The sequence below is a fragment of the Colossoma macropomum genome, unplaced genomic scaffold (assembly GCF_904425465.1).
Source record: "Colossoma macropomum unplaced genomic scaffold, Colossoma_macropomum, whole genome shotgun sequence".
Taxonomy (NCBI): domain Eukaryota; kingdom Metazoa; phylum Chordata; class Actinopteri; order Characiformes; family Serrasalmidae; genus Colossoma; species Colossoma macropomum.
In genome coordinates, this window is record NW_023494786.1 from 27,562,254 (window position 1) to 27,585,068 (window position 22,815).

A 22,815-nucleotide genomic window follows, 5' to 3' on the forward strand; every position below is an offset into this window, starting at 1 on the left:
GCCCAGAGTCTCCTTAACGTACCTAACTGAGCAGAACTCATTTATATTCCGGAGGGTTTCTCATCCACAGAGCTGGCTATGAAGGGATCGATCCCTGCAAGGGAGAGATCGGGCTTCTCGCATGTAGTAGGAGCATCAACAACATCGAAGTACTTCAAAGTGTGGTAGGCCTTGGGGCCCCCATGGTTCAGGGTCTTGTTAGCATGTTTGAATATTTCATGGCGAAGCCTGCAAAGCCAGAGACAACAAACCCAGTTTCTTACTACTGATTCACAAGCCTCGGGTCACTTTTCACCTTATCGGAATGGAAAGCGGATTTTACCGATAGGAAAACAAACTCACCACTTCCCATGTTCAGGATAAAAAGAGCTGTTAATCTCCTCCTCGATCTCTCTGTCTGAGAAGCTCGGCAGTGGGTGTCTGACCTTGTTGGGGGATTCTGACTGCAATTACAACAGAAAAGCTTATGCTCAGTGTACAGACATGCGCACACACTTTGAAAGGAAATACTTTTGTGGAAAAAGCTAATTCACACAATTTCCCTCTTACCCCAAATGTTGCTGATTAGCTAAGATACGTTTGGTGTCTGAAGCACGGACAAAAGTACAGGTTTGAAAATGCCTGCAACTGTTTTTTTTTTTAGCTATGAAATGTAGTTTTGTCCTTTTTAATACAGGGTGATTCGAAAAGATTCATCTGATTTCAAAGCGGCATATTTTTACAACCGTGATGCGCCTAGGAACCAATCACATTCCAATTGAAAGAGGGGGTCATAGAGTTTCTGACTGTCAGGAGAAGATTTCTCCCTTCAGTCTGAGAGGAGATGCGACCTCTGAGCAGAAAGCGTTTTGCGCTCTCCACTTCAATAAGAGTGAATCCGTCATACCCGTGCGGCATGATTTTCGTCAGTAGTGAACCTCCAACAGCTCAGAGCATTCGGCGTTGGTTCCAGGACACTGGATGATCTCCGAAATTGCACTGAAAGAGCCGTGAGTGCAGCGACACCCAACATGCTCAATCGAGTGTGGGATGAATTTGACTATGGCGTTGATGTTGTCCGAACAGCTGGAGGAGGTTCAAATTGAGCACTTATAAAATTACATAAACTTTATGCTCAAAACCGTTTACAATTTACTGCACTGTTCTGTAACGATTTATAAGTGAAATAAATCATTTTGAAATCGGATGAATCTTTTTGAAACACCCTGTTGATAACAGTGTCAGAGACCACATAAGCAAGTCTGTTTCAGATTACTTGAAGCCTAAAACTAGAGTTTGAAATCTTATCTGTTGTGTTACGCTGTGTTCTGTAGTGCCGCATTGTATCCCAGCCACATTGACCTGACAGAGTACAAAATTGTTTATCTTTTTCATTTATTAGTGCTTATCCCCTTAAAATCCCAGGCTTATTACATACTAAGTCTTATTATTCAGTAACTGCAGGGACTTCAATGCAAACTGGCTGAGGTATTCTTAGATTATAGAAGTGTATAATAAATCTTTAGGCCTGCCAGTGGGTCCTGCCCATTTAAGGGGTTATGACTACAATACCCAGCATGCATTTACATCATACAACCATAGACCTCTGAAGTTGTGTCCTCATTCTGTAGTCAGTGTCATCATGCCAAATCTGGGTCTAAGCTGATTCCTTTGTGACAACAATTTAATTGAATTGATACACTTTAGCAGTAGCAGGCTACAGTTTGAACAGCTGCTGTTATTATATAATAAAGTTTAATTGTAGACTTATTTTCAAGCGACATCATTTCGATGTGCAAGAGTGTCGGATTGCTATTAGCATGGCTAACGTTGTAAAAAAGAAAAAGAGCCAAACTGAGGTAGCTAGACAGCCAGCTTGCTACCTTTAACTTTTAGCAACTTTTTTTCTGTCATTTGAGTAATATATTTGCTTACAGTTATCCAGCTACAGTTATACAGTTATCCAGCTACAGTTATACAGTTATCCAGCTACAGTTATAGTTACCCAGCTACAGTTATACAGTTATCCAGCTACAGTTATACAGTTATCCAGCTACAGTTATAGTTACCCAGCTACAGTTATACAGTTATCCAGCTACAGTTATACAGTTATCCAGCTACAGTTATAGTTACCCAGCTACAGTTATAGTTACCCAGCTACAGTTATACAGTTACCCAGCTACAGTTATAGTTATCCAGCTACAGTTATACAGTTATCCAGCTAGTTATGCAGTTAGCCAGCTACAGTTATACAGTTATCAGCTACAGTTATGCAGTTAGCAAGCTATAGTTATCCAGTTATCCAGCTAGTTATGCAGTTATCCAGCTAGTTGTGCAGTTATCCAGCTATCCAGCTAGTTATGCAGTTAGCCAGCTACAGGTATAGGGTTATATAGTTATATACATAGAGTTATACAGTTATGCAGCTACAGTTGTACAGTTATACGACTACCAATTAACATTATAGAGTTATTTATATATATATATATATATATGTATGTATATATATATATATATATATATATATATATATATATATATATATATATATATTTAAGATATGGTTTCCTAGCAGTACAGTTAGCTACATTAGCCTCATAGATACAGTCCAGAGCTAAAGAAACGTCATACACCAAGCATGTTTTGGCTGTCTGACTGCATTTGATGGAAGAAAAATCATATAAAATTCCACCAAGATATTTTAATCTTGAACCTATTGCTTCAACACCCTCATGCAACATCATGCGAAGAATATAAGCTTATGAACTTAAAACTTGTCTACAGTATGAATAGTGTTGTCTATCGTGGGTACCTCAGTTCTGGTGTCCCCATTGCTGCCAGAGCTAAGAACTTCTGACAGCGTCATCTTCCCATCCAGCGTGCAGTGGGAGGGCATGCTCAGAGGATCTATAAGAACTTCATAAGGAACGGCAGGGTGCTTCCAGGAGGATTCAGCGTGGAGGCTCCATCTCTCAGGCTGCCCAAAAGTACCTGTAAAGTTATACACCTCTCATGGCTCGCAGCACAGGCAAAACATCTATAGCCTATACATTTTTTGAAGTGAACACTCTAGACTTTGAAGCCAATTCCTTTTGAAATATGAGGCACCCTCCAGACTACGGGAGAAAAAAAGCTTTATGTTGTGTTTGAAATGGTCCTCGTATAACTGTTCCATGCACTGGAAAATCAGGACCACTATACAGAACACAGAAATGGCCCATAATCTCTATTCTCTACATCAGGACCACTGTACTGAACTCTATTACAGGTGACTGAAATGGTCCCTAATCACTATTCTCTACATTAGAAACCCAAAAGCACTATATAGAACAAGAAGTGTCAAAAGGAAAAGAAATGGCCCCTAATCATTATTCCCTATTTTAGAAAAACAGAAGCACTATATTCATTTATTCATTCATTCATTCATTCAACCTTTATTTAAACCCGGAAATACAAAATATGACACTATTATAAGGAACAGAATTTGTGACTGAAGTAAAAGATTTTGTGCACTAAAAGTTATACAAGTTTGCTCGACTATGAACTTACACTGTGGTATTTAGTGTTGGCTGAGCACATTGTTAATACAAATTTAAACAAATTCACAGGATATTCTTAACTATGTATTTATACAAGTAGCTTGGAGGCACTCTAGGTGAATCATATTAAGTGAAATGTGAAAGTGATATTAAATCTAGTCGATCTATCAAATATTCCTTATTCTGAGATTGTAGTAACAATATGATTGGATTATTTAACTTATTTCTAGACATTTTTATTTGTTTATAAAGGGAAATCATTTTCTTCTGGCAGACAGTTTTGCTTGTTTCAAGCATTATTTTTTGAAACAGTCTAAATGATCTGCCAATAGAATAAGACGATTTCACGAGATAAAATGACTTAAAACAAGTGAAAACGTCTAGAAATTGGTTGAATGATCATATAATACAGGGTGATTCAAAAAGATTTCAAAGCGCCATATTTTTACAACCGTGAGGCACCTAGGAACCAATCACATTCCAATTGAAAGAGGGGGTCATAGAGTTTCTGACTGTCAGGAGAAGATGGCTCCCTTCAGTCTGAGAGGAGATGGAGACCCCTGAGCAGAAAGCGTTTTGCGTTCTCCACTTCAATAAGAGTGAATCTGTCATAACTGAGCAACGTGATTTTCATCGGCAGTGAAGCTCCAACAGCTCAGAGTGTTCATCGTTGGTTCCACAACACTGGATGATCTCTGAAATCGCACTGAAAAAGCTGTGACTACAGAGACACCTGACATGCTCAATCAAGTGTGGGATGAATTTGACTATGGTGTTGATGTCTGTACAGCTGGAGGAGGGTCATATTGATCACTTACATAATAAACTTTATGCTCACTTAAACCATTTACAATTGATTGCATTGTTCTGTAATGATGGATCTTTTTGAATGACCCTGTATTCTTATGTTATCCAGACTACATTTAAGAGGATTCCATGTGCCAAGATTTCTTTTTTGCAGTGTAAGAGAGAACAGCCAGCAATGGCAAGCTCATAGGTTCAAATCCCAGGACTGATCTAGGTACTCTTGTGCTGCTCCAAGACTGGGCGTAGTTTGGAAGCAATAGTTAAGAAGCAAAATGGCCAATTTCTCTTATAAGCAAACCAATACAGTTTAACTTAACTTATACACTTAGCAGGGCATACTTTCAGCATGTCATTAAGCATCTAATCATATAGATTTTTTCAGATTTCTCAGATCATAAACCTTAATAAAGCATCAAAGATCAAAGCCAGTTATTAGCTTTACCTATAAACTCCCCATGGACGCTCCACAGACGCACAGTGCAGTCCGTGGAAGAGGTGAGCAGAACTTGATCATTCTCAATGATCTGCAAGCTTTAAAGTTAAAGGAGGAAAAATCAGTGAAGTTGTAGCTTCTGAAAAAAACAGAGGGCCTCATTCATCAATACCTTCCCAAGTTTCTTCTTAAATTGTTGTTGAGAAAGATCCTAAGATAAAGCCGGCATCAGATTCATGACGTGTTCTTAAACCACAGAATTGTTCACACCTTTGTGCTCTTGAGTGTGTGTAGATTCTGTTCTTAAAAACTGCGTAAGTGGGCTTTAAGAAGAAATTTCTTAAGGACAGTTGGTGAATGAGGCCCAGAGTGTTTGATTAAAACTGAATACATCTGCCTACCCAGTTATGCTGCTGATATGTGCGCGCCAAAAGTTCACGGCTGGAATAAAAGCAAAGATATCAAGATCAACTCAGAAAGTCACAGCATGGTACTTTACTGAATTCGAGCCAAATATTTCTGAATCAAAAAGAAAGCATTAGACTTACTTTCGGGAGGCTTTTGTTCGAGGGTCAGGGCGCACTGCTCGATGTCATAAACATAGATGTAACCTACATGATCGGCGGCGAACAGCAGGCGCTCGTCCTGAGTGACTGCCAACTTTGTAATCTGCTGCTGGAGTCTAGACTGGAAAAACACCAAATTCCCTTCACTTAAGACCCTTCGCTGGTCTTTCTTCTCATATGAGCCATATGAGAGCATTTATCACACATACCGCTTTGAAAGATGTCAAACATTTCCCCCCATTCAACACGTTCCAGAAATGGACGTGACCTTCAATGGAAAGATGGAAGAGATGTTGAATAACACATTTTCCAGGATCCTGCATTGTGCACCAATCAGGCATAACATTATGACCACCTCCTTGTTTCGAAGCTAATTGTCCATTTTATCAGCTCCACTTACTATATAGGTGCACTTTGTAGTTCTACAGTTACAGACTGTAGTCCATCTGTTTCTCTGCATACTTTGTTAGCCCCCTTTTACCCTGTTCTTCAGTGGTCAGGACCCCCATGGACCCTCACAGAGCAGGTACTATTTGGGTGGACCATTCTCAGCATTGCAGTAACACTGACGTGGTGTGGTGGTGTGTTAGTGTGTGTTGTGCTGGTCTGAGTGGATCAGACACAGCAGTGCTGCTGGAGTTTTTAAACACCTCATTGTCACTGCTGGACTGAGAATAGTCCACCAACCAAAAATATCCAGTCAACAGCGCTGTGGGCAGCGTCCTGTGACCACTGATGAAGGACTAGAATGACCAACACAAACTGTGCAGAAGCAGATGAGCTATCGTCTCTGACTTTACATCTACAAGGTAGGAGTGTCTAATAGAGTGGACAGTGTTTAAAAACTGCTGTGTCTGATCCACTCGTACCAGCACAACACACACTAACACACCACTACCCACGGGCAATTAAAATGTTTGTTTCAGGAATTATAATGAGTTGCTTATAAGTAATAATTGCAAAAAATGTGTCCCTTTGTTTGTACTTACTTCAAAAACATTTCAGTGTTTACCTTGAGGCCCAGAAGAGAGGAGAGAAGCGGCAGAGGAGATTGCAGCATCTAACGCTCGAGTCCTTAAGAAGACCAGACTCAGCACACTTCTGTCCATAACTATCAGAAAAAGAAGCATCAAGAGCAGTTCAGTAAATGACCACAGAGATATTCAGTAAAGAGGTTTTTGTCTTGGTTTAATTTATGTCCTATAAATGATCCCGAAAGAAACTAACAGCCTTTGGTTGTTTGTTTTTTGGTATTACTTTCTTTTATCTTTTCTTTTGAGTTTTAATCCCCTTTTTGGTTTATTATAATTGCTACTTCATTGCTTATGCTCATTTATTTATTTTTCGAAACTAGGCTGTTTTAAATCTTGTTCTCAGGCTTGTTAAATGAATCATTCTGAACAATAATTATATCAAAAACAACACAGACATACGATGAGCATCAGAGTGTGGAGGCAGCGGTGAGAGAAAGCGGCACTGGATGTGTCCTGATACCAGATTCCACACAATGATCTCTCCATCATAGCTGCCGGTGGCCAGCAGATAGGGGGGACACTGGGCAATACAAAGGATGTCCTCTTTGTGTCCTTTCCTCTGTAGATAAGACAGTCCATGAATCAAACAATCCAATCTACACTGAGTTGCTAGCTTATTAGGTGTCCTCACTTGTCGGCCACTTTGTAGGTTTAATGACAATTATATAACGGATAGTTCCAGTCCCAAAATTGGCTGAGCCACATTCGAAGCCATTGTAAAATCCACGATGTACGCACTCATTTGACCACCTCACAACAACTGAATTGTGTATTACTGCACTGCAGCACAAAAACAACCCTTGTGCTGTTAATGGAATTGCTCACATGGACCACCGAGTACATTGATGAGGTAAGAACCTGTTTTTTGTTTAAACTGAGAGGTTGACAACTTATGTTCTTAACTAGAACTAGGCTGGTCAGCTAGCTAACAGGCTAAAAGAGCCAACAGCCCAAACAACTCCATCATTAATATCACTGGCTTGAATTAAAGTACCTACTGTATGATTAACTGTAAAACGGCAGTATAAAAGTGAAAAAATGTAAAAATGTCACATTTCAAATGTTGTTTTCAGTGTTTCGATAAGAAGTAGTGTCAAACCCAGGCTGGTTCCGTACTCCCCAAATAGTGTGGTAGCTATGAAAGTTTAGAAATTCTGCCTCTACAGCCAAATAGTGCATCATTTATTGAGTATGGATGGAGATGTGGAGTCCCAAGCGTCTATGTCTTAGCTATATGTTGCACCGTTGGGCTGCAGGATCCAGTATTAAATTTCCTACGTAGTGCACTATGTAGGGAGCAGGGAGCCATTTTCTGTTGGCTGCTGTTTTATAAAAGCAATAAGCCACTTGAGGCTGTGCGTTACTGCGATTTTATCACAGGGAAGGGAGTTTTAGGCACTTCGCTTCGCATCGTGTCTAAGAACAAAATTCCCATGATAAAATCGCATTTTCAGCACTGCAGTCAGAGTGTTGCTGGAGTTTTCAAACACTGTACACTTGCAGACCACTTTACTAGAAACCCCTTTCTTGTAGCATCACCTTGCTGGTGTACAGTTAGAGACTGTAGCCATTCTGTTGATGCAGTATTGTGTTAGTCATCCTCTACCTGAGGGATTCCCAACATTTTGCAACTCAAGGCCCACACAACTGACCACAAAAGCTTTCATGCCGCCACAAGCACATTTAACCAGTGCAAATGCAACCAATATAACACAACAATCAATAGTAGCCAATTGAATTCCATTTTACGTTATAATCCCATTAAATTAACTTCAAAAAGTGCCATTTGTCCATGCTGGGTGAAATTCTTATAATCAAGAGGAACATTTGGCACTAAAAAACAAACATGTCTTGCTACCTATGCCTGTCATGCATTTTGCTCACTAATCACTGTGTTCCACTCAAATATTTAGGCATTTTGATGTTTTATTATTGCGAATAACTATCACAACAATCATATTTGTCATATTTAATATTATTAGTTGGTTAAACATCTATACATTCTAATAAGGTTTTTCAATTTAAAATAATGAAAATTACTGCCAATGGCCCCCTAGTAGTACCAGCATGTGGCCCTCAGGTTGAAAACCACTTCGTCAAAGGCCAGTTTCTGACTACAGAGCCACTCTCAGATGAACTAAGGCACTGTTGGCACTGGTGAAATGGTTATTCAGATTGATGGAAAATGTATTGTAGATAGTTCCATATACAGAACCAAAAAAGGGTTCTTCTATTGTTACATCAAGCATGTTACAATAGAAGAACCCTTTTTAGTGCTATACAGAACCCTTTTCACATTCTCCATCAATCTGAAGAACAAGTTCATGATGCAAAGAACCCTTTAATCGTGCAAAGGGTTCTTTGAGTGTTCATGGTTCTATACAGAACCATTTTCTTTACTAATGAACCCTTAAAACTTTAAGAGTGCAGTCTGTGAATGTAGACAACTACAAAATGCACTTGTATGGTAGGTGTTCCTGGGAAAATGGCCTATAAGTGTAGATGTTTCTAATGGACTGGCAACTCACTGTATTGCCATACTTCTCAATGAATGGCATGTCAGGAAGGTGACAAGTAGTGTCCATCCAATACATTACCAGATCATCCTGCCATGAGGGTTGTGGCCTCTGAACATGGCGAGTATCCTCTGGGGAGTCCTAAAAGAAAAATGAAACAATAATAAACTGACTATGCAAAGTATTTATCTAGGCTATGAAAAGTTTCAAAGCTCACACACTCGTTTCAAAGTTTCAGATACTTGATTGTAGGAAAAGAAATCTCGTTCGATACAAGCCCCTATCACTCACGCCTGTCTTTATCTTGATGTACTGGGAACCACTGAGAAAGGAAAATGGAATATTTTCTTTTTTTCCTCTTCTAACAGGTCTTCACAGGAGATTGATGATATAAAAAATTAGGTTCCTGGTTACCAGGGCAACATTTAAGACCTTTCATACAATATACATGTCCCCGAGCGGAGGGCGTGGAAGCGGATGAGACTAAAATGAAACACTTATTCAACACTTATTCTCCAATATTATCACACACGCGCTCTGCAAGCATCCGCACTCCCCCTCGGGTTTCTTATTTTGGGGGGGGCGAGTGGCAAAGTCTGCGCAAAGGCCTTGAATAATGCAGCATCATAGAGTGAGAAATGAAGAGAGAGAGAGAGAGAGAGAGAGGGGAGCGCATTCAGAGGTGGGAGAGATGCAGTAAATGAAAAATGGAAATGGGCTGCAGAGCGACAAAGGGGAGTGTCGCGATGGAAAACAGGTCACACCAGTCAGCCATTTTCCGAAAGCCATCTGGGGAATTATGTTGATATGAAATAGGAGGGGGGAAGCAGGGGCTGGCTTGCCTCGTGCCTCCGTACTCACTAAGTAAACGTCAATCCTCCGGTCCCAGCCGACAGAAATTATGAATCTGCCAAAACAAATGAAAGAAATGACTCAGCAGAAAAGGTGAGAGAAATAAATAAGCGAATAAATAAACAATAATACCCCCCCCCACCCAAAAAAGGAAGGAAGCATAGGCTCACGCATTCCTGTGCACTTGCAGATAGGAGCAGTCGCAGATCTCTGCACCCCCATTTTCTGTCGAAAGACGAAAATGAGCAATTCAATATAAGACAACGTAGATTTTTCAGTAAACAATCTGTCCAAGGTCCCATATGTGAGTCTCACAGCTCTCACAATTACAGCCTTAACAAGGACACACAGGGCTTGATGTACTGAGCCTTTTGTGGCAGTTTCAGTTGCAAATAGGATGGATTTTGCCCACGTGTTATATACGTAAGTGATGTGTGGTAAAACACAAAATGCGCTTCTCTTACTCGTGCATGCTTTAGAGGAACGTGCAAAAGAAGGTGGAGATATTACACATGCAGCTGATCACACATTCCTCTCGATTTACTAAAGTTTGAGCAACTTGCAGTGGCTGGTTTTGCATCAGCTTTTTTAAAGCAGGCCTATTCGCATTAGGGTCTCAGAAGACGTACTGAGTGACCTCTTTTAACAATGGCAGCAGATGCAGTGGTTAAATGGAAGCACAAGCCTTAAACATGTGGTAAAAGAGTATTTACCATCAGAATAACACTGGTTAAACTAGGGATGTGCATCCTGATTCAAGTATCCGTAAGAGTTCATGAACGGATACCCAGGTTAACTGTGGACCGTACAACGCTGGATGCTGATGGAGGCTTGTCGTCTTCTACAGGTGTTTTTCTACTTTTCAGAGGATGGTGTGCCAACATGAGAAAAATATTTAAACTGTCTATGGCCCAAACATCAGCATAGCCTATTTGGTGATAAAAGCTGTGCCAAAAAGCAGCTCTCTCAGTCATGTCCTTAACAACACTCCCTTGGCAACGCACCCACGTTAAGGCGCTCATGTTTTGAAGAAGCAGAGTATGACATGCTTTCGTGCTTTACAGTTCTGTTAAAGCATAAAATTGTTGTTTCACTAAATTATTGGTCTTTATATTTTCTCCATTTTTTTTCTCAATTTTATCCATTTTCTTCATTTTCCCAACAAACAGTGCTGCACAATTAGCAATTTCAGTATTCGAATACTGGCACCTTCATCAGTTATCAAGGTGTAGGCTACATGTGCACTATTAGAAAATAAAGGTGCTGTGCAGGTACATTTTTTGTTCAAGATACAAACAGAGTAAATGTTCCCTCAAAGGTACAACAGTGGTTTTAAGGTCCAGTTGTGAACCTTAAATAAGTTTTTCCAGGTGAAAACTACGTATTTGTACCTTTTCATAACCTAAAGTTTTAAAACAGAACAGTAAAATAAAAGCCTGGAGACGAGACGGGGAGTGTGGAGTCATTACAACTTAGAAAATATTATTTCAGTGGATTATGGTACAATTATGTTCCCTGACTAAAGGTACTCCCACCCCAGTGACAAGAGGGGTCCTGCCCCAGGGATGGTTTCATCTCTTTTTTCTGAGAGTGTGAGAAGATTTACCAAATGCTACTCATTCTTAGCTGAAGTGGAATAATAGCTGTAGAAGGATTTGGTGGAAAAAAACGTTATTTATTATCAACGTGATCTCGTAATCAAAGAACTTTCATTTTCTATTTTCCCTCATGCTTTTTGGCAGCTTCATTATTTCACAAACGCTGTGCCTCATGAGCTGGCAGTTAGTCGGCGGGGTTACGCACAGTTGCGTGATGAGTAAACTGAATGTTAAATTCAAACACATTGTGGCTGCGTGTTGAGGCTGTATCAGGGCACATTTTGTGCTGTGCCTGCACTCGAACAAAAGTAAGCGAGTGGAGTGGAGCAGCAGACATTTCCTTGCTCAAAGTGAGGAGATTACTCCTATTTCCCATCCTGCCTCACTCCTCGCTCACATGTCAGAGAAATCTCGCTCCGTGTCTGCTCCACCTGATCCATTCTTATCATGTTTATGTCTCGAATGTATGGACAAGACACATTTTATTTTATTAATTATAGAATTTATTTATTGATTTATTAAATGAAAACCTAGTTCAACATTCTGTGCTACACAGGCGTTTTCAGAAGGTACAGGCTCGAAGTGTCAGCCCAAGCATAAGCTAGAAAACTGCCGAAGGTAAACAAACACATGCTTTTAGCACCATCTTCATCATTCGCGCAGCAAAATGAATGACACGAGATGATCAGCCCTGATGAGTGAATTTCCAGTATGTAGGTTTGTTGAACAGCTCTGCAGCTCAGACACTGTGCATTAAAGGCCATGGCTTGCGAGCTGTAACAGTCACTGCCTCATCACTCATGTGACACAGGGGTAGTCAGTAAGGAAAATGGTCTGTCTGGCTCATGGAAGGATACTGGAGCAATTTCAGAGAGAGAGAATGAGCTCCACTGATGCTCCAACTTTCTGAAAATCCGCTCCAAGCGCCGAGCAAAATCACATCACTCCGCTCCCACTTTGCACCGCTCACATATTCTGGCTCATACATACACCTGACCCGCAGTGTCACTGCTCTCATGAAGCATCAAAGATACCTGACTGCTAATGACACCCCCTTGTGGAGAATATGTAGCCTGTTAAATGTGAGTGAGTGAGTTACAAGTCAGTTCCATGGGGTCATTTGCATCTAAAAAAGGGGTTCTTCAAGCGTTCTTTGGTGAGTATAGAGTATTGGTGAGCTATTTGAAAGCATTTAAATGGTTCTCTGCATGGTTAATTATGGATTTCAAATAATGGAGAACCTGTTATTTACACCCTTTAAAAAGGAGGTCTTCATAAGTTCTTTAGAAAAGCAATTAAAAAAAAATATATATAGAACCATGACTAATCAAAGAACCATTTATGTTATTAAATGGTCCTTTGCAAGCTAAATGGTTCTTTCTATGATAAAGAAACTGTTAAATATGGTTCTTTAAAGACACCACATAGTAACAAACCAGGGTTCCACTATTATCACAAGTCAAAGAACTTTTTACTTTTCCTAGTACTATATAGAACAATTTGCCAAGAGTACTGTGGTCCTTAAAGCAATAGTCCTAAAACTGGTCCTAAGGGACCCCCAGATGGTTCACATTTTTGATGCAACCTTACTCTCAACACATACGGACAGAGAACCACCTAAAAGAACATCTTGAAAAATGGTTCTGTGTAGCATTAAAAAGGCTTCTGCTATTGTTACAAAGTCATAGAACTTTCTTTGGTACTATACAGAACCCTTTTTGCAAGGAATGTACATAACTTACATAATATTTTCAAAGTAGCTACTAAATAATTCATAATATTTGCAGAATCATAATCATAATCATAATCAGAATCAGATTAATAAGCTTGCAGTTACAGGACCAAAGCTGTTTCCGAAAAAAAGACCTTGTGCTTTTTCTCTTAGTTTTATTGCAAATACGAGGCGTCACAGATCTCATCGCCCCCACCTTCTGCAGAGAGACATACAGCCTTTCTATGAGCATTAGATAAACACGCATTGCAGTGCCTGAAGAAACCTCTGAGTAAACTTACTGCACCTCGACTGAGGGTCTTCAGGCAGTGGCCGTTGTTGAAGTTCCAGATCTTGAGGCAGCCATCTCTACCACCTGTGACAAGTCTTTGGATACATACAACAAAAGCAAAAAAGGAAAGAAAGAGATGAAGAAGGATGATGTATTGGCCTGTATGTGTACCATTTTGGCTAAGTCACTTTGAAAAAGAAGCCTTGAAATCCAATCAGACCTTCTTCCTTTCGGGTCAAACGTCATACAGGTTATGGCGGAGAGTCCGTGAGCACCTCCATATTCAAACACTTGATTTCCTGTGTCCACGTCCCAGATTTTAATCACCTAGAAAAAAAGATATTCACTTAAACCTGTTTTTGAGAGAAAGCCTCAGTTAATTAACTATGTAAAACATAATGCAGTAATGATTATATATATATATATATATATAAAAAGTTTCATTCCAAAATACCCGTTGTAACAAATTTATATTTTTCTTATAAATGTGGTTTTAAATGTGATCAGTGATTTTTTAAAATGTGATCTCAGTGATATTAACCATGACATGATTGTTAGTGTCAGATAGGCTGGTTTGAGTAATTCTATAACTGATCTCCTGAGATTTTCACACAAAACAGTCTTTAGAGTTCACTCAGAATGGTGCAATAATGGCCTGGTATAATAATGACTTGTTCAAGACTGTTTGTTGTCCTAAGACCTAATAATTCTTTGATTCATACCAACTTTTCTCCATCCATATTGACACTAATTGTGGCAAATGCTTTTATCCAGAGAGACTTAGAGTTGTATTGATGAAGGTGAATATAGTGTTAGGCCTTTTGCTTAGGGACTCTTTTTGGTGTAGCTGGCATACAGTTGGCAGCAGTGTTAGCCACTATGCTACACTAACCCCTGCATAAAAAAAAAAAAATACATCACTGGGTCATTTAGTGCAGGATATATAAATTACTCACCATGTCCTACATGGTACAGAAATTGACATGCTAAAAACAGGCCATGTGACTTTTGCACTCTTTAGCATGTCAATATCTGTGCTATACTATGAGGGGTTGGTGTGGTGTAGTGGTTAACACTGCTTCTTATTACAAAGCAGACCAGGGTTCAGAGTCCTTCAGCAAGATGCCTAGCACCACATCTGCCAGTCTCTGTAACATGATTTAAACTTTACATCACTCTGAATAAAAGTATCTGCCTAATAGCACGAATGTGAAAGGAGAAGAGTTGGTTTTGACTAGTTGTACTACTTAGGACAACAAACATCCTTTACTTGCTTAAATAATTATTTCTTTCAGTGCTTATAATAGATTGTCAGTCAGTAGAACTACACTGCAAAAAATAGTATCTTGTTAAGTGAAATTATCTTAATTCTAGTCAATATATCTAATATTTCTCAGTTTGAGATGGTTGTGCACTTATTATATCGCTGTTGTCAGAAGAAAACCTCATATCTCCAAAATGATAACCTACACACTTTAATGTAAGTCAATGGAACCAGACTTTTTTCCAGGTCATTTTGGGTCATTTCATCTAGTCCATCATGAAATTTACACACAGTGTAAAGGGCAACAGACATTTTCAAATTATGTCAAAAACTGAAAAATGAAGAGGCAAGGTTTTCTTCCGACAGCAGCGATATGATTATTTAACTTATTTCTAGACATTTCGTACCTGTTTTAAGTCATTTTATTAAGTAAAATTATCTCACTGTACTGGCAGATAATTTAGCTTGTTTCAAGCAAATGTCTTAAAATGAACAAAATGATCAATATAATGAGATAATTTTACTTAATAAAATAACTTAAAACAAGTAAAAAATGTTTGGAAATAACTGAAATAATCTTAAAATAAGCTTACAACAATCTCAACAACAGAAATTGGATATCGCACAAGACCTAAGATTATTTTACTTGACAATACAATATTTTTGCAGTGTAATCATTTACAGAAGTTGAGTTCATTAAAAAGAAGGTTTATTTTGTTGTATGAATAAGACAAAGCCTAAACGTTACTGGTAAAAGTATCCTGTCCTTGGTTGTGAGTATGAAAAGGGCTTAAGAGTCCTTGGGCAAGACTCCTGACGCCTCATTTACCTCTGTAGTATGCTTAAATTGTAAGCCTCTGGGTATGTTTTAGAAATGACTTGAAAAGGATGGTGTCCCCAAACTTTTGACAGGCAGTGAGTCCATGTTTCAATGTAAGCAAACTAAAACTCCTAAATCCAAAATGGTTAATATGACGGTTAGGGATGCGCATGCGAACTCTAATACTCGGTTAACCGGTTCAGTTGTCAGTATCTGAATACTGAAATCACTAAACAGCATTAGGTGCCATTAGGTTTCAGCAGCGGATGAGTATTAATGAAATGCATAGTCACACACCGCTGAGGTCCAGGACTGAGCTTCAAAGAGCCAGCAGCGCTCTCACAGGGCGGACAGCAGCACTTTAAACACCTCCCCAGAGTGCTGCGTGCTTTGTGACAGGCAGCGTTCAAAGCGTCCACTCACCGAGCCTTCGGTGCAGCTCACCACCTGCCGAAACTCCACGCTGTAACCACAGCACAGCACTGCCTCCTTATGGGACATAATGTAGCAGCCCTGTGGCTCTGCTCTGGGACGCAGGGAGGAAACATGCACGGAAATTAATGGAAAATATCACTCGCATTGGCTTCACTCCTACACAGTCCAACCAGTCAGCTTTGCATGAATAAATATTACCCTGAAGGACAATGTTTATATTCTTGAAAGCAGTCCAGAATAGTCACTTTCACTCGTTTATGGTGTAATAAATGCAGAAACACACAGTTTTAATATGAGAAATTTAACAAAGCAGTTTGCACTGAGTTGCTGGTTTATCAGAAACATCTATACTCATTGGCCTTTTTATCAGAACCAGAGTGTAACCCATGTGTTACAGCAAAAATTATCACCCCCTCTTTACCCCACCCATCGATGGAAAGGGACCACCGTAAGGTCACAACTGACCAGCTATTATTTAGGTGGTGGTCTCATTATAGAAGTGACTCTCACATGGTAGTGTGTTTGGTGCTGGTATGAGTTTATCAGACACAGCAGTTTTTACACATGCCAGCATCACTGCTAGGTTGAGAGCGGACCACCACCCAAAAATATCCAGACAACGGCAGCTCTGTGGTCACTGATGATAAAGGGCTGGAGGATGGAAAACGCAAATTGTGCATGAAAAGGATGAGCTATAGCCGGGGTGCCCTGATCTTTTGACTTGTGCAGCCAAAGGTCAATGTTTGTTGTTATCAAAAAAACATTAAAACAAACATGATAAAATGGTACATATTTTTTAGGAATGTATTTTGCAGGGGTGGGTAGTAACTAGTTTTACTAAAGTACATGTACTTAAGTGAAATATTGATGCATTTGTACAGTCCTGAGTATTTTCAAACCACAAACTTTTACTCTTACTTCAGTATTTTAGTAAATAAAGGAATCTTCTTTTACTGAGTTATATTTTTAGCCATTTAGAGCATCTGCACTGCTTTGAGATTGGTTACATTGATTGTATCTCTGACTTTGGAGCTTTAGCAGTTTATTTTAGAACAAAAGAATCCTGAAAACAGAAGAATAAAGTCTAACAAACTTCAATTTCTATGCTGACAGATACTGGATGGTCCAAGAAGTGTCACTGCAAGACTACGTCAAATTCTGAACCTGTCGTTGCTCCTCAGTAAGCTTTTTGTTTGGCAGCTGTGAACAACTAAACAAATTGGAATTAGCCAGAAACTAACAGAACACAATTCAGCAAACAAGACAGGCTGTGAAACGCTTTATAGATGTACTAAAACAAGACGGCATTCAGGTTCAGCTGGCAAATACTGAAAAAGCTGAGCTGAACCTGATATTGCGACAGTTTTATGGCTCTATTCGTAACACAAAGCGTACTACTTATTTGGTGGAATTAATTTTTCTGTGTTAAAACACATTTGGTACAATGTTTAGAACTTGGTCTACAATTTTCTTTATTTTGCAGAACTGTTGTATAAACACTTGAGGTCACGTGTTATCGCGAATAACATCAAGGCTGTGATGATCTACTCTGTTCACCTCCAGTTTGTGCCTGCGGCTGAATCTCAGCTGTGATGTTATTCGCAATAACACACTCTATTGTTTAAATACACAACTGAGAGTATAGAACAGCCTGATGTATCCAGTACATCAATGCTTCAGTCTCATCATTAAGTGGCACCTACTTGGTTTTGAGGGACAGCAGTGCGAGCGAATCAGTGGCAATGTAGAGTCCCTTGACTGCTGAAGAGTACAGGCAGGCAGAGAGGTCACCATGCAGAAGACTGGCCTTTGGGTGAGCAGCAAAAAGGCACGCCTGATCCTGGATGTCCCATATCTAAAGAAGAACACAAAGAAACCACAGACAATCTTAGAGTTTCAGAACATTTTTTATTTTTTCTTTTCCTGGAAAAATTCCAGTTTTCTGCTACGGTTATATTAACCTTCATCAACAATGCAGCTAATCCATCAAAGTGACAACCGAGAGCAAAATCACTGCAGTTTCTCATCTACTGTTGCCAAACCAAAATAAAGATCATTATTCATTATGTTTTGAAAACCTTTCCTCACACTTTATCAGTCTGGTATATTTCTTCATTTGAGAGAGGATGCAGATTAGCATTCCGGAAACAACAAATAAACAACCATAAGTCCTGAATACATAAATGCCACAAGCTTTGAAAAATAGCTTCACTTTGAACATTGGTTATCATTTTTATGGTAAGTTCTGCTACTTTGTAGCCAGGATATGAAGCAAGGTAAGTGTCTTACTGAGGATTTTGAAATGTTTTTTGTTGTAAAAATGCTCTAATTCGGGCTGAACATGCTGTGCATATTGTTTGACCCTACTTGATACTACCAGTGTGTATTATTATGCTTTACACAGCCTTTCTTTTTAGATTTTACTCATATTACCATAATCTGAAGATTAAGTATTTTACTTAATTGGCCATATCAACCAATCAGTGTGTCTTTTCAGCCATGTAATTTCCCTACATTTTTAGGATTTCATGGTTTCTTAAATGTCTTTAATGTAATCCTTGAAGTCTCCTTACTATGCTTTACTATTAAGCAGATCATCGCTGTCATATCAAAACCTCATAACAGGTTCACTGTATTGCCATCTGGCTGTTATATTGTGTGAACATTTCCTGATGAAGAGGAAATGACTTGAACTAAAATCCCATTGCATAGAGTATATTAATCATTATTGATAACAGCCATTAAAATTGTAAAAACGAGTAGAATTGATAGTCTTTTCTTTTTATTTTGTATGCATAAGCACTTTACATACTGATCTACCATCCCAAACTCCAGTCCTGGGCTTACTTCTTTTACATACAGAGCAGTGAGTTGCCCTGTATGCCAGTATATAACAGTATTTTTCACGCTTCGTTATAGTTCAGTGTTTGACTGCTGTGAGGTTTTTTTCGCTTTGACTGGATTTCATGCACTGAAACCTTCGCATCAAGTCCAATGTGGTTTTTATTAAACACTGGAAGATGAAGAGGATACATCGAGTAATAAAGGCAACAAAGTTGTCAAACACATCAGCAGCCATAATCCCTGATGTAGAGGTCTGAGCGGGACTGTTTTTTCAGTCCTGCTCCTGCAAGATTTCATCCTGAATCTAAAAAATCTGAAGCATTTGTCCCGCTCCCGCCCGCAGCCAAAACGTTTTGGCCTGTTCCCACCCACACAATTCCATCAAGGCAAACTGACATCCAATATCTGACACAGTCTATTCACAAACATATTATTCTCTGCTGAAATAACACAGCCGTCATGGCCATCAGACTGACTGTGAGTAACTTTACCAAATGCTGTTCATTCCCAGTAAGCAGGAATTAAAAACCACAGAATGGTTATTTTTGGTGTTTTTTGGGCTCGGCAGCTGCGGCCGTCGGACTGAAGGCTCTGCGTCTGTGTAAAGCTACGAGAATTTGTATGTTGTCCGTGTGATCAGTTGCTTCACGACTCTTTAGAATGACTTCATTTTAACTGTTTTACTGTCTTCATTGTATATTGATTATGTATATATGATTTTGTAATCGCTCAACTTTATTTAGGCTATTCATTAATTTGCAGGATTTCTCTTCATGTGTGCTTCGGCCCACTCCCGCCTACAGTGGGCTGGTTTCCCGCCCACTCTTGTGCGAAAACACTGAAAATTAGCTACATGCCGCAAGATGGGTCCCATGGGTCCCGTGGGAGTGCAGACCTCTATTCTGATGTAAAAGATGACCTTAGTGTTAATGTGTACATTTTAAAACAGTGATATTCCTTTTTTTATGTCTTTTTGTTTTGCCTGTGTAATTTGGATGGAAAAGACCGGTTTTCTCACCCCTCTCTGGCACAAATGGAAACTGTCCTACGTATACCAAATATGACTAACATACCTGTAGTTTTAAATAATTGAAAAAATGATACTACAATCAATAACTCTGTTCTGATTTATCATTTTCTCAAAACAGTTTATTGCCCCAGTCCTATCATTGCATTAACATTCATTAAAGTTCTCCTACCCAGAAGTCAATTTGAAGATCCAAGTTTTTTTTAACAATAGCAATGATATGGGGCAAAAAGTTTGAACACAGCCAAATTACATGTTTTGTAGTTTTTTTTAAGTGATAATAAGTTAACACATCCTCTACAGAGAAAACACTTAAATATGACATTTTTCTGCAAGTTTGTATTTTGAGTTAACCTATTGGAAAAATAAAGTGCCATAACTTCTTTACAGGCCACATTTTATGTTTTATTTTTTTTTCCAATGGTTAAATTGATCAAATAAGCAGTAACTGTGTGTTAAAATGTGCAGAACTTTGTTCTCTGCACTCTCAGAAAAAAGGGGTGGTTCCTTCAAGGGTACATATTAGTACCTTTAGTCAGGGAACATAATTGTATCATAATCCACTGAAATGATATTTTCTAAGTTGTACTGACTCCACACCCTGTCTCGCCTCCAGGCTTTTTATTTTACCGTTCTGTTTTAAAACATTTGGTTATGAAAAGGTACAAATATGTACTTTTTACCTGGAAAAAACTTATTTAAGGTTCACAACTGGACCTTAAAACCTCTGTTGTACCTTTGAGGGAACACTTACATTGTTTGTACCTTGATGAACCAAAAATGTACCTGCACAGAACCTTTATTTCCAACAGTGTGTAGAAGCTGGGGTAACTCACTTTTGAAAATCAACACCACATGTCGTTTAACCAGGGGTGCCCAAACTTCTGCATACGACTATAGCTGTTTACTCACCCTAGCAGTGTTGTCTGTGGAGACTGAGAAAATGCGGCTGTCCTCTGTGGAGATGTGGAGGTAGAAGATGGGAGCTGAGTGACCTTTCAGAATCCCCGTAGGCCTCCTGTCATTAGCAGATCATTAGGAAATTGTTATACAAACACAGACGTACCATGGCTATTTACAGTATCAGAGGATCATCAGATATGCCGCTGCCTCTGATGAGAGTGAGGAAGTCACGCAGACATTTTTATAATATTTTCCTGAACTACACAGAGGCAGAGAGACCCCCCTCTGCTTCGTGACGCTAATGAGCAACGCAGCCTCTGGGAGCTCAGCTTCTGTCATCCAAAAATAATTACTTCCATTCAGGAGGTGTTCTTCGAGGAGACAAGAAGTGCAGAAGAAGGATGTTATTGCAAAAGATAAAGGGACACCCATTGGCCAGATCATGGCAGGAGAAGAATATGAGCCAGGGTTTTATTTTGCTGCAATTGGGAGAAGCTTGAGCTCTAGCTGTAATGAGATTACTGGTACAGTTTTTATATGCAGTCCAGCAGTTACACGCAGTGAAGCTGTCGGCCTCAGAACCTACTGAATGGTCTATAATCACTTTAATGAAAGTCCTAGCAGCAATGGATCATGAAGTACATTTCGGGTCATAAGTAATTGGACAGTGACACCATTTTTGTTGTTTTGGCTCTGAGGTTCTGCAGCTTGGATTTGAAATCATAAAAAAGATTATGGGGCAGATTTACTAACGTTTTGCACAAACGCAAACCTTGTTTTGGCATTAAAAAGTGATTCACTTGGTTCGTTATCTTGTTTACAGATGTTACAGAGGTGTCCCAGCCATGGTTTTATGCACTGCACATGCACAGCTAAGGACACGCCCACCACAAGTTAAAACGATAAAGTTCCCAATCATTCAGGAAACGCTCGGTGAAATTACACACAAATTTTAAATGCACTCAGTGCAAAACTCAAATTTAGCTCAAACCACCTGCCGAAAACAAACGTTTTGAAACAAAGTTAAATTACTTAGTCTAATTTTTTTTATTTATAATGAGAAAATATCTTACTTTCTTAAAGTAATGACATATTATATCGAAATAATCAAAACCTTTTTTTAGTTATTAGTCATTATTTTGACCAACTAATTCACAATCTCAAGAACACAAGTCAACATTTCAACCTAACGACCTAATTTGAACCAGAGTCAGAGGATAAAAACTGTTCAGGCTGCATCCCAAACCACTCACTTCTATACTTTACGTGTTTTTGTACTGAATGCACTTCTGATGGTGGTGCACTATTTTTAATACACTAGTGCTGTAGTATGTGGTTTGGGATGCAGCCTTTTTCTCCTACATGGCAGAAATGAGCTTCCACACAAAAAACATGTGAGTCAAACAGTTTCACAGGTAATATAGTGATTACAAAGTTGCACCTGTGGTCATTTGCAATTGTAAAGTCTTTGTAGATAATCTGATAAAGTGGCCACACCCACCAGCGCAAAATGTCTGCAGACTGTTCCTTTTTTAGTAAATCTGTCTCTAAGAGGTTAAAGTGCAGAATGGCAGCTTTAATTTGAGGGTATTTGCCGCCATATTGGGTTAATCATATAAGACTCATAACCCATGTTATACACAGTCCCTCCATTTTAAGGAACCAAAAGTATTTGGACAACCCCCTAAGGGTCCGAATGTGAGCCACACTTCAATTCTTCACTCTGATTATTTTCAAACATACACATAAGAAGTGCTTCATTACGGAGCCCTGCTGGTGACATCCTGTATAAATAAAAATAATGCGAGGCCATGACTTAGTAAAGGCTTAATTATCTCATTCCCATGCCTTGCTATGTCGTGACCACACATTAGAATCTTATCCCCACGCGTTACTAAGTCATGGCAACGTGTCATTTTAATTTATACGGGATGTCACCAGCAGGGCTGCTTACTTCACAGTAGTTACTGAATAAGTCAAAGTATTATTTAAATTATTATTTAAAAAATCCTGCATAATTTAACCATCCAAATGTAAACAACACCGTTCAGAGTGGTTCGATGCAAAATGATCTGTTCTAGAGAAACTTGTTGAGTCAGAACTGTTCACAATGGAGGTGATAAGAACTAGATGTCTGAAGAGAAATGCCTCTCAAAGCTCCCTCACAGAAAGTTATTACGTTGAAATTGTTAGAA

At 39.1% G+C, this 22,815-nt stretch overlaps 1 protein-coding gene across 1 annotated transcript in view; it reads right to left on the reverse strand.

Annotated features, from left to right (window-relative positions):
* Positions 1-41: 41 nt before the first annotated feature.
* The window catches only part of wdr95 (WD40 repeat domain 95), a 49,808-nt gene continuing 27,034 nt past the window's right edge, over positions 42-22,815 (reverse strand). The window contains exons 15-31 of the mRNA XM_036597344.1: positions 20,630-20,735; positions 17,550-17,701; positions 15,835-15,937; positions 13,548-13,654; positions 13,343-13,422; positions 9,897-9,951; positions 9,736-9,781; positions 8,956-9,015; positions 6,758-6,917; positions 6,337-6,435; positions 5,534-5,592; positions 5,307-5,445; positions 5,160-5,199; positions 4,768-4,856; positions 2,792-2,970; positions 343-443; positions 42-228 (exon numbers count right to left, since the gene is read on the reverse strand). Coding sequence (XP_036453237.1) covers positions 42-228; positions 343-443; positions 2,792-2,970; positions 4,768-4,856; positions 5,160-5,199; positions 5,307-5,445; positions 5,534-5,592; positions 6,337-6,435; positions 6,758-6,917; positions 8,956-9,015; positions 9,736-9,781; positions 9,897-9,951; positions 13,343-13,422; positions 13,548-13,654; positions 15,835-15,937; positions 17,550-17,701; positions 20,630-20,735 — 1,762 coding nt within the window. The remainder of the gene's footprint in view (positions 229-342; positions 444-2,791; positions 2,971-4,767; positions 4,857-5,159; positions 5,200-5,306; positions 5,446-5,533; positions 5,593-6,336; positions 6,436-6,757; positions 6,918-8,955; positions 9,016-9,735; positions 9,782-9,896; positions 9,952-13,342; positions 13,423-13,547; positions 13,655-15,834; positions 15,938-17,549; positions 17,702-20,629; positions 20,736-22,815) is intronic.